At 51.6% G+C, this 10,347-nt stretch overlaps 3 protein-coding genes; 1 reads left to right on the forward strand and 2 right to left on the reverse strand.

Moving 5' to 3' along the window:
• RCC_11090 (pre-mRNA processing splicing factor 8) overlaps positions 1-5,617 on the reverse strand; it is a gene marked incomplete at both ends in the record, with an annotated part of 8,231 nt that extends 2,614 nt beyond the window's left edge. The window contains 2 exons of the mRNA XM_023776315.1: positions 32-135; positions 1,105-5,617. Of these exons, the coding sequence (XP_023632083.1) occupies positions 32-135; positions 1,105-5,617 (4,617 nt within the window).
• A 384-nt stretch (positions 5,618-6,001) lies between these two features.
• Positions 6,002-6,581, forward strand: RCC_11092 (probable 60S ribosomal protein L34; the record flags this gene model as incomplete). XM_023776316.1 has 3 exons in its annotated part: positions 6,002-6,031; positions 6,120-6,257; positions 6,387-6,581. The coding sequence occupies 3 exons, from the start codon at positions 6,002-6,004 to the stop codon at positions 6,579-6,581; spliced, it is 363 nt and encodes a 120-aa protein (XP_023632084.1).
• Positions 6,582-7,202: 621 nt separating this feature from the next.
• On the reverse strand, positions 7,203-8,990 carry RCC_11093 (related to amidase (acetamidase); the record flags this gene model as incomplete). XM_023776317.1 has 2 exons in its annotated part: positions 7,203-8,877; positions 8,950-8,990. The coding sequence occupies 2 exons, from the start codon at positions 8,988-8,990 to the stop codon at positions 7,203-7,205; spliced, it is 1,716 nt and encodes a 571-aa protein (XP_023632085.1).
• Between the last annotated feature and the right edge of the window lie 1,357 nt (positions 8,991-10,347).

Below are 10,347 nucleotides of genomic sequence, written 5' to 3' on the forward strand. Positions count from 1 at the left end.
AGGTGGAAAAGTGAAAAACGGAAAAACGGACCCAGAACAAGCCTTCCCACGATGGAAAGGCAGTTGCCTTGAACAACGTGTGCTCCAAAATGGTCTCAACGCCGCCAAGAGCTTGTATAACGTCCGTTCGGTAAGCTAAAATGCAGGTCAGCGAAATGTGCTCTCCGTGACGCTCTCCGTCAAGACAGCGAGTTTTCTCCGCCGAGTGCAGAGCTTATCATCAGGGTGTTGCCATATAGGGCGGGGAGAGTACCGTGCAGCGGGAAGTTTTGATTTCGTGCAGCGGAAACAGAAATTTTTCAAAGTTTTTCATGTCGTGCAGCGGAAAGAGGATTTTTTGGGGGTTGTGATGGGGAGGGTGCTCTCCGTCAAGGAGGCAGTTGTTCAACGTCAAGTGCAGAGCTCATCACCATAGTGTTGACACATAAGGTGGGGAGAGCATCGTGCAGCGGAAAGAGGAAAAAGTTTTCGTGCAGCGGAAAAAGGAAATTTTTCATATCGTGCAGCGGGGGAGGAAGTTTTTTTTTGGGTATGTGATGGGAGGGTGCTCTCCGTCAAGACGGCAGTTCTTGTACGTCGAGCGTTCAAGTTGTCGGTACAAAATTTTCGGGGATTTGGGGTTGTGATGGGGAGGAGGAGGAGGGTGCTCTCCGTCAAGAAGGCAGCTTTTGTACGTCGAGAGTTCAATTTGTCGGTAGGAAAGTTTCGAGGATTTGGGGATGTGATGGAGAGCCTGCTCTCCGTCAAGAAGGTGATTCTTGTACGTCGAGAGTTCAATCCGTTGGTACCACATTTCGGGGATTTGGGGATGCGATGGGGAGGGAGGGTGCTCTCCACCTTATGTTTCAACACTCTGGTGATGAGCTCTGCACTCGACGTTGAACAACTGCCTTCTTGACGGGGAGAATATCGTGCAGCGGGAGGAGGAATTTTTTTTGTTTTCGGGGATTTGGGGAGGGGGGGGGGGAGGGTGGAGAGGGTGCTCTCCACCTTATGTGTCAACACTCTGGTGATGAGCTCTGCACTCGACGTTGAACAACTGCTCTCTTGACGGGGAGAATATCGTGCAGAGGGAGGAGGGAGGGAAGAGGGAGGGTTTCATACCGTTAAGGTTCCACAGCTTTCCGTCATGTTTCTGGGATGTCCACCAAAAGGGATTGCTCTTCATGTGCTGGTAAAGCTTGAATTCAGTCCTGGTCCTGAAACCCTTGTCAAAGGACAGCGTAGATCGATCCTTTTGGAAGAGCGTGTTGATACGAGGCAGACCGCGATCCCATGAGTCCTCCAGATCCTCAAGTGTCAGACGGCGGTTCTGCTGGTTGGCTTCCAGTCGCTTCTGTGAGTACTCGGTCCACACACGTTGCGAGTCAATAAACTCGGCCTCCCAAGGAATGATGTACCGGAAGATGTTGGGAATCAGAGTCTCCTTATCGTGGCTCATACCAGCCCGGAAATGGCTTACGCCGCTGTCGGTTTGCTTCGACCAGCGCTTGTCCGACGCAGGAATGAGGATGTGGGAGCCAGAGATCATACCGAGTCCACCCAGTTCCTTGGGTGTGTAGAAGACGGCGGGCGGGAAACGAGAGGGCATCTTGGAGTTCAAACCAATCTTCACTCGCGTCTGGATCTTTGTCTCGCACTTGACAATGGTATCCAATAAATTGACGGTGCTGACCGCAGCCTCGCGGTAGTATGTGAAGAGTGCAATGAGGGTCGTGTTCCACTTGTTTGCAATCTTAGTAAATGTAGTGCTTCCAGAGCTCATCAGAATTTGACGAATGCGGTTATTGAACTTGGCAATATCCTCTTCGGTGACCTGGAGGAATGCATGTGCAGTCCGCTCCTTGGTTTGGTTGTCCACAAGTGCCCAGACCGAGTCCTTGGTCGGGAACTCTTCGTTCAGGTTTCGGCTCTTGGGCAGAATGCGAACTTCGAAGCCGTTCATGGCGAAGAGGAGATTGGGGTTGTCTCTGCTGTACACGCTGGCGAATGTATCATCCCACTCAACAGTGGTAATGCTTCGGGGTAAACGGTTCTTCATGTTCCAGAAGACCGCGCGACCCAAGTTGACATCATGTCTCATCAGCCTCATTCGGGAGTCGCGTGGCCAGCACTTCTTGTTCTTGTAGCCGATGACATTTTCAAAGTTCGGGTCAGGCTGCTCGGTCAAGAAGCGTTGGATGAGATCCCTCGACTCATCAGCGGTGAAGCGCCAGAAGATCCAGATCTTGTCGATGTAGCGAGTGTAGAGGCGGATGGGGTGGCGACTCTCCGTTTCCCGATCTCTGAACTGCAAGAAGTCATTGGGAGCATTCGGTGGGCCCGCCATATCAGATGCGCGTTCCAATCCCAAAAGCAGGAGATCGATGATCAATCCATAGTATTGGAATACAAAGGCACTGAACTGCAGGCCACGAATCATGCCGTATGCGTTGGTGTGGTTCATGTCCTTGTAGTTGAGCTGGACGTTGTTCTTGCTCGAAATGTAATCTGCCAGATTGTGGTCCATGATGAGTCGGAGCAGTCTGTTGAGAAGAGTAATGTCCATCTTCTCATACACCTTGTCAAGTCTGGTCTCCAGCATGACATTGCATTCGCCCTCGTCAACGCTCCAAACATTGGAAAGATTATTGATGCCCTGCGCCCACTTGTAGGTGAGAAGCGGAGGGACTTCCGAGTCCGATGGCTTGATCCATGCTGGGAATAGCTTCCGCTGATCGGCCTGGTACCAGAGATACTGGTCGAGGTATGCGTCGGTGATCTTCTCGATCGGCTCGATATCGTACACCGGGTTGATTGTGCTGTAGTTGTCGTTCATGTCGATTCCAACTTCTTTGAAGGAGCGCTGCGTCAGCAGGAAACGCTTGATGCGAGCGAGGGTTGTGCCCGGGCTGTCATAGGCTTGCTCGATCAGCGCGAGCTCTTCACGCTGGCTCTGGTTGAGACGACCCTTGACAGAATAAGCTTCCCTCAGCCGCTCGAGTGCAAGGATAAGAATCTTGGTGTCGTGCTTGTAGCTGACCGAGGGGAACGGAATTGGCTGAAACTTGCGGCTTTCCAACCAATGCACAGCGGTCGTGAAGATGGCAACACCCTCTTCCGTGCTGACATAGGGTCCGTCCTTGAGATAATTGTGTTGGCGCTCCTGCTCTGCTTTCAACCACAGTCTGGTCAAACGGCCCAGGTTCTTCTTCGCGACAGTCTTGTCGACAGTGGCACCTCTACGGATGCGCTCTCTGTTATAATGGGCCACGGAGACCCACCAGTCTGCCTTTGATTTGACATATCGAAGAATGATGTCTTCAATTGGCTTTGGTAGACCGGGCACTTTCCAGGGAATGTTGGATTTCCAGCATCTCCACGCCTCTGATAAGTGCTGCAAAACAGTGTTGACCTTGCTCTGTTTGATACCCTCTGGCATCATATCCATCAAGTCAGCCATGACGGAAGCACGCAGCTCCAAATCGAAGTGAGACTCGACACGTTGCTTGGTGACGGTCTTGGCCACACCCTTGGAGTRACGACCCTCGAACTGTCTGCTTAGCAGGTTGCCAAGCCATCTTTCCAGGAGAGGAATGATGCCGCGTAGGAAGAACAACCACACTCTCCAGGCTGGAGCCCAGAAACCACAACCTGGGCCTTTGCCGACCGGGCCGGAGTTGAATCGATAGTAAATCAAATGTTTCAAATCCTTGCACGAACGGATCTGGTGCATGAGCTTGTATTTGTACCGATACATCCCCGTGAGCTGACCAACGTGGTTGAAAGCGTACAGGATACCATCCGCAAGCTGGAACGCATCGATGTTGCCAAGACGGTACTGCACCTGAGCGTCTACAATGAGCTTGGTTAAGCGCAGAATCTCACGCATCAGGTGGAACGCGTTTCCAAATCTACTCTTCTTTCGCTCCTTGGTCGTCAATGTCTTGATTGGCTTCAAGTTGAAGTTGTAGTCGAGATGGAGATAGGTCAGATTCTTGCGGTGGATGAGCAGGTTTAACATGTTGAATCCTTGCCTGCACACTTGAAGACCGGCCTCAACCCAATCGATTGTGGTTTGCTGGAAGAACTTGGTGCTCTTCAAACTTCTGCACAGATTCTGCTTGTTCTGTGCCTTGGGGGGCTTCTTGTGCAGCTCGTTCAAGACATATGTCTTCAGCAACTTCTGGTACGACACTCTCACCTTCACAGGCTGACCTTGAGGTACGTGCTCAAGGTACCACTGCTTTACAAGCGGCACATCCTGCGCACGCACCATTTTGCCAGACCTCCTGTCAAATGGATACGGGGCCCACCAAAGGGCAATGGCAGATGCGGTGTCATCGTTGAACAAGTCCTCGTCACTGAGAAATGGTTCAACCTCATCAGGCAGGCTGAAAGCTCCACCACTGCTGGCAGGACCCTCGTCTTCTTCGTCATCGGGCTCTTCGTTGTTGCCCGGGCCAAAAAGTTCGTCTTCGAGGCTGATCGTTATATTCTTGGGGGCCACTGACCGAGAGGAGATTGGATTGATCACAGGATCAAAGTAGAAGGGTGGTAAATTGGGATCCTCGGTCTTGACGTAGACAGTCTGCGGGTAACTGTAGACACCAAGTTTTACACTTCTGGGCAAGCTGTTGTACAGGAACGGGAAAGCGACTCGGTACTCCGTCCTGATAGGTGCACGGAAGATAATGCGATCGATGGCGTTGAACTCGCCAAAGTCTTCATCGTTGGGATCAATGTCCTTGTAAAGAGGCTCGAAGCGGGGACCACCAGGAATGGCAACGTTGAGTGCCTTTGCAGTGGCAAAAGAAGGCATCTCAAACAAATGGAAGTAATTCTGATCGGTGATGTCGGACAGCAGAGGATTGCTCAGTCTGTGAAGAGTGGCCATTTGCTGTATTGTCATGTTCCATTCCTTGTAGCTAGGACCATTAACGTGGCTGGTATCTGCGAGTGGGCGCGGTTCGTAGAACCATTCAAAGACTGGCTCATCTTCGTTCTCGTCCAGCTCCATTTGAATCGGCTCCAGGGGCTCCACATCCTCAATGTTCTCACTCCAAGAAAGCGGTGGCTCCTCATCGTCAAACGGTGGAAACCGCATGCGCTTGAAGTGTCTGCGGTCACTCTTCTCTCGTCTCATCACCACCCACATAGTCGCCCATTGCGCGTGGAAGACAGGCTCGATGACGCGTGGGATCTCGTTGACAAGCGTCAAGCATCCATTCACATGATACAGCACCTTGACTTCGCGCGCACTCTCCCAGGGCATAGGCATATTTTCGAGCAGCTTCAATACAGCATGTGGCATGAACTTGAGCGCTCCCAAGTAGCTCCGCTTGTCGGCACTGAATTTCTTCTGCGAGACATCCCCAATGTCCTTGACAATCTTCCGTAAATGCTCAGGCGGCATATCAGCCTTTTGAGTCTCGACAAAACCTCCTTTGCGCTTCTCGGCAAAGCGCTGCTTCTGTTGCCGCATCCAGCGCTTTTTCTTCTCCTGAAGTTTCGCTGCTTGGGGATCCTTTGGCGGATGGTATCCAGGTGGCGGAGGCGCGGCCGATAGTCCAGGTGGTGCTCCGGGAGGGGGTGGAGGAGCCCATCCAGGCGGTGGTGGCGGTGGTCGGCCCGCCATGGTCGTGGGTGGGTTGCAGTCGAGTCTTCACTTTGTCGCGTGAAGCTTTTGTTCAGAGGTGAAGGGATTCAGCCCTGTTTGCTGTGCAATGCACGGCCCTTGCCGCAGCTTCTCGTGGAGAGGATTCCAGTCTCGATATTCGCCTTCCTGATAATGCGTCGTTTGGAAGGAGGCGCGCTATGGCCTGCGCGAGTGATGAGTTGGACAGCAGCAACTTAATGGTGGCGCGAAGAATAAGTCCAGGTCAATGTCCACTTTGGGACTAGTGACTTTTCGCTCTTGGCAAGCACCTGCGATTCCACTCCAAGCCAAATTCATCAAGTCGACGACAACGCTGTTTAGCACCACCACCGACCCGACAACCCCAGGCAAACTACCGTCACGATGCCTTCCCAGGATTCCCGTCTCACTTACGTACGTCTGACCGCGATCTCGAACCCGGGCGAAGACATGGACAATTTTGGAGAAACCGCGCATGGGACTAACATATGTGCTTCTACAGCGCCGCCGCATGCCCTACAACACCAAGTCAAACAAAGTCCGTGTTATCAAGACCCCCGGTGGCGAGCTCCGATACCTGCACATCAAGAAGAGAGGCACTGCACCAAAATGCGGTGACTGTGGCTCCAAGTTGGCTGGCGTACGTACAACCCTTCCCGGTGGTGAGGATTGAGCGCGATGAGAGAAGGACTATTAGACGATGGAGTTGGAGAACGGAACGTCTTGGAAATGGCAAAAGAAATAGTACTGACGTGGAATGGCTCTCCAGATTCCAGCTCTCCGCCCACGCGAGTACGCCCAGATCTCTCGGCCCAAGAAGACGGTTCAGCGTGCCTACGGTGGCTCGCGCTGCGCCAACTGCGTCCGGGACCGTGTTGTGCGTGCCTTCCTCATTGAGGAGCAGAAGATTGTCAAGAAGGTCATGAAGGAGGCYGAGAAGAAGGAGAAGACCACCAAGCGATAAACGCCCTCTTTTTTCCGTCAAAAAATGTTAAGCATGGAAATGGTGCGAAACGAATGGATTGAGAGTCGGGCTCTTCGGCGCAAATCGGGCTGGTTAGCAGGAATGCAATCTTCATTGATGACGAATATTTCGAGAATCGCTTCTCTGCTGGTGGACAGCGTGGTCCGCGCCTATTGCAGAAAGTCAGAGAGCTGATTGTATGACACTCTCCTCGTCGGGCGATATGAGTGATACTGTTTCAGTCTGCACGAACATATGAACCATTCTACAGCCCCCGTCGACACTCGTGCAGCGTGCAACGTGGACTCAATACTTGCTTTTCTCAAGACTGAGAACTGGACCTCGCCTATCAGACCATTTGAAAAGTTCATCGAATTGCCAGCCTCTTGTCACAAGCAGCAATGCGGCTCATGATCAAATAATCATGCCAATCATGAATATTTACATGTGCACAAACTGCAATCACTGATGCAGGCGAATAGGTAGACACGTTGAACGGGGGCGAGCTACGGCAATCGTTGCAAGTCTACCTACGCGTCAAGTTGATCAATTGATTCGAACCCTATCTTGACTACCTTGAGGATTTGCTACCGGTGCCCAAGCAAGCCAGTCTACTATCGGTCACAATGTTCCATCGAACAGTTCGTACTTCTCCCCTCTGCTCTCCAGAGCGTCCTCTAGCCTCTTCATGACGGCCAGCACCTTTTCCTCCTCTAATCTTCTACCAACGACCTGCACGGCAACAGGCAGGCCGGCCATCTTCTCGGCGTCGTAATGCTTGTACGCACCCTGCGCTACACCATTCATCTTCTTGACACTGACGCTGGCGGGAAGCGCATCCTTTGCGGCGTCCACATGTGTCACTGGCAAGATCCCGCAAGAGTAGTCCAGCAGGTTGAACATGAACGTGTAGCCACAGCTCGAGCTCGCCTCCTTCATGCCATTATGCGGTACAGCAGGTGTGGCGTTGGGAGGTGTGAGCATGACATCCATTCCATCTCCAAACTCGCCGAAGGTGTTCCACCAGGCGTGGAATTTCGCCTTGTAAGCTTCACGTTTCGCGACCCACTGCCAGTTCTCATATGCGGACTTTTCGTGCCAGTGCTCCAGGAGCCCGGCCCAGATCGAATCGCGCTTGATGTACTTGACATATGCGTAGTAGAACCATTTAATGAAACGTGGGAGGCGCATGTAACGACCGAATTCTCTCGCGCCTGGGTCATCAGACTCACCGGTGCGGAAGTAGGAGCGAAACGTCTTGGTACCGTCAGCATTGAGTAAGTTGGATGCGATGACCATGGCTTCGTAAGGATCGGGTGGACTGATGTCGAAGACTTCGTGACCTTGCGCTTCAAGAGCGTCGGCGGCCATTTGCAGAGCGCGCACACAGGCTGGGGCAGGATCAACAACATTGTCAGTACGCATGATGCCTATCTTGAGCTTCTTGCGATCAAGGTAGGATGATTCAACAGAATCTCGCCAGGCCAGAGGGTGTACCGACTGGTCGTAGTTCCAGGGTTTCATTTGAATGAAGGATCGCGTGAAGTAAGTCAAGTCGAGCAATGTGCGTGCCATGGGGGAGAAGACAGAAGGGATGCCTTCCTGACCAGGCATCGAAGTGCTAACCCCAAGTTTAGGCCAGCGGCCTGTGGAGCATCGGATCGAGTAGCAGCCAGAGAAATGTGCTGGAGCACGAACAGAACCAGCAACATCCGATCCAATACCGATCCTGCTACCGCCAAAGGCAAGGATGGCACCCTCACCGCCAGTGCTGCCTCCTGGAGAGTATTTGTGGTTGTGGGGGTTCAAACATCGGCCCCAAACATCGTTGAAGCTCTCGAAGCTGAGCAACGTCACTGGCAAAGCCGTCTTGACGAAAGGAACGGCTCCGGCATCTTTCAACATACGTACAATGCCTCCATCAAGAGGTGTAGGCTTGTTGGCATTGCATGAATAGCCCACCGTGCTGTCAAACCCTCCCACGTGGATGCTGTCCTTTAAGCTTACAGGAATGCCGGCCAATGGTCCTTTGAGATTGATCTCTCCGTTACGGAGCCACTCTTCCGCCTCCTTGACCWTCACCTCCGTTACACAATTCGTCTTCTCTTGAGCCTTTACGGCCGCCTTGGTGTATGCTCTAAGCACATTGACGGCGGTCTCTGGATCACGTTGGACATCATGGACGAGCTCGTCGATCGGCTCGCTGAGAATCTCCCGCTCGGCAAGGGAGATGGGCGTTTGGTATAGCTTGGGCAGAGTAGCTATGCGATCTGCGCGCTCCGACTGTTTCGTCTGACTGTGAGAGGCATGTCTTGTTAGTGTGATATACAACGTGCTGAAGCGTGGGATGTGAGGTGGGGTAATATACCACGCCGCGCGATGCTCGAAGTAGTCGAAYGGAGCCAGCATTTTGTCGATGCAGCCTTAATGGCAGACCTTGTGGGTTTCGGCCAGGGGAACCTACAAGTCCCTCTCTTTGGGCGTGTGCCGACAGGACGGTATGGATATTTGACTAGATGTTGGAGGAGGAGACGGGCGATCGAGTAAGAGTGCGTTGGTGCATCAACTTATTGGCGGGGAAAGCTTATATGTAAGCTTCCAGCCTTGAAGGTTCCGTCTCTTCACTGCCCTATCTGCTGTACATCCACTTTCATATCCGATATCCTCTCAGCCCAGTTCTCTAATCTTCAATCTTCAATCGATTTCCGGCCAACTTGGAATGAAGTTGCAGATGAAGCATAAAAAGGGCCAAGTCTGTTCAATTCTGCATCTCGAACCCTCGACAATGCTCGGTTGGTGATGGTCATCTCAGTCCCGGTCAACGTGCCGAGTGGCCGAGATGTGGAATTTCGTTCAGCCGGCGGGCTCCGATGCTGGCCGGTTGGACATACTCCATACGGAGGATAGCGATGTCTGGGGCAAGCGGATTACGATTCTGGACGTTTTTTGCTTAGGAACCGGACGCATAGTGCCTTCGACTACCGGCTAGTTTTAGATTTCGTCCTACGACTTTGTCGGGCTAAAGCGCCCGGAGTGTCGAGGCAGCGAAGAGACCTTTTATCTAGCGTTATATAAATAGATAGAGCACATATACGTTCCCTTACCTGCTATCTCTAATATTTAACGTATTACTACTCTTATAAGATATTAATCTTAATACGTTCTCGTCCTCGGTAGCCTCTCGGCAGCCTCTCGGCAGCATTTCGGCCTATCTAAAATAACTAAGCGATTATCTATAATAGCTATAAGAACTAAGCCTCTACGGAAAGCTATTTATTATAGCACGGCTTTCGCTATAGATACTTCTACTAAGCCGTAATTCCGCCTCGCTCCGAGTACTAGGAGCTCCGCCTTAGGCGTATAGAGAAGATAGGTAGCGTAAGTATCTCGCGGTCGATATTTTATAGCGGTATATCTAAGAGGCAGCCTAGATTCTACGAATCTCCCGTAATCGACATCTCCTCGCGACCTTATAAGGTAGAGATGTCTATATAGGTACTCCGGAAGTTTCTCTACTAGTACGTAAACTATTTAAGTATTACGAAGCTTAGCTCGATCTATATCTTTACGCGTTAGTTTAGGCAAGCATATAAGGTGTAGATATCTATCGTCTTAGACCCTAAGCTTATTACGGAAATAAGATACGTAAGTCGTATCTACGGAGGCTATATAGACAATAACTAACTTTAGTAGTATATCGAGAACGATTTGCTTATCGAATTCGATCTTTTATAGAAGCGTAAGGACAAGCCCGTGCTTAATATAG

The sequence above is a fragment of the Ramularia collo-cygni genome, assembly GCF_900074925.1.
Source record: "Ramularia collo-cygni strain URUG2 genome assembly, contig: RCC_scaffold26, whole genome shotgun sequence".
Lineage (NCBI taxonomy): Eukaryota > Fungi > Ascomycota > Dothideomycetes > Mycosphaerellales > Mycosphaerellaceae > Ramularia > Ramularia collo-cygni.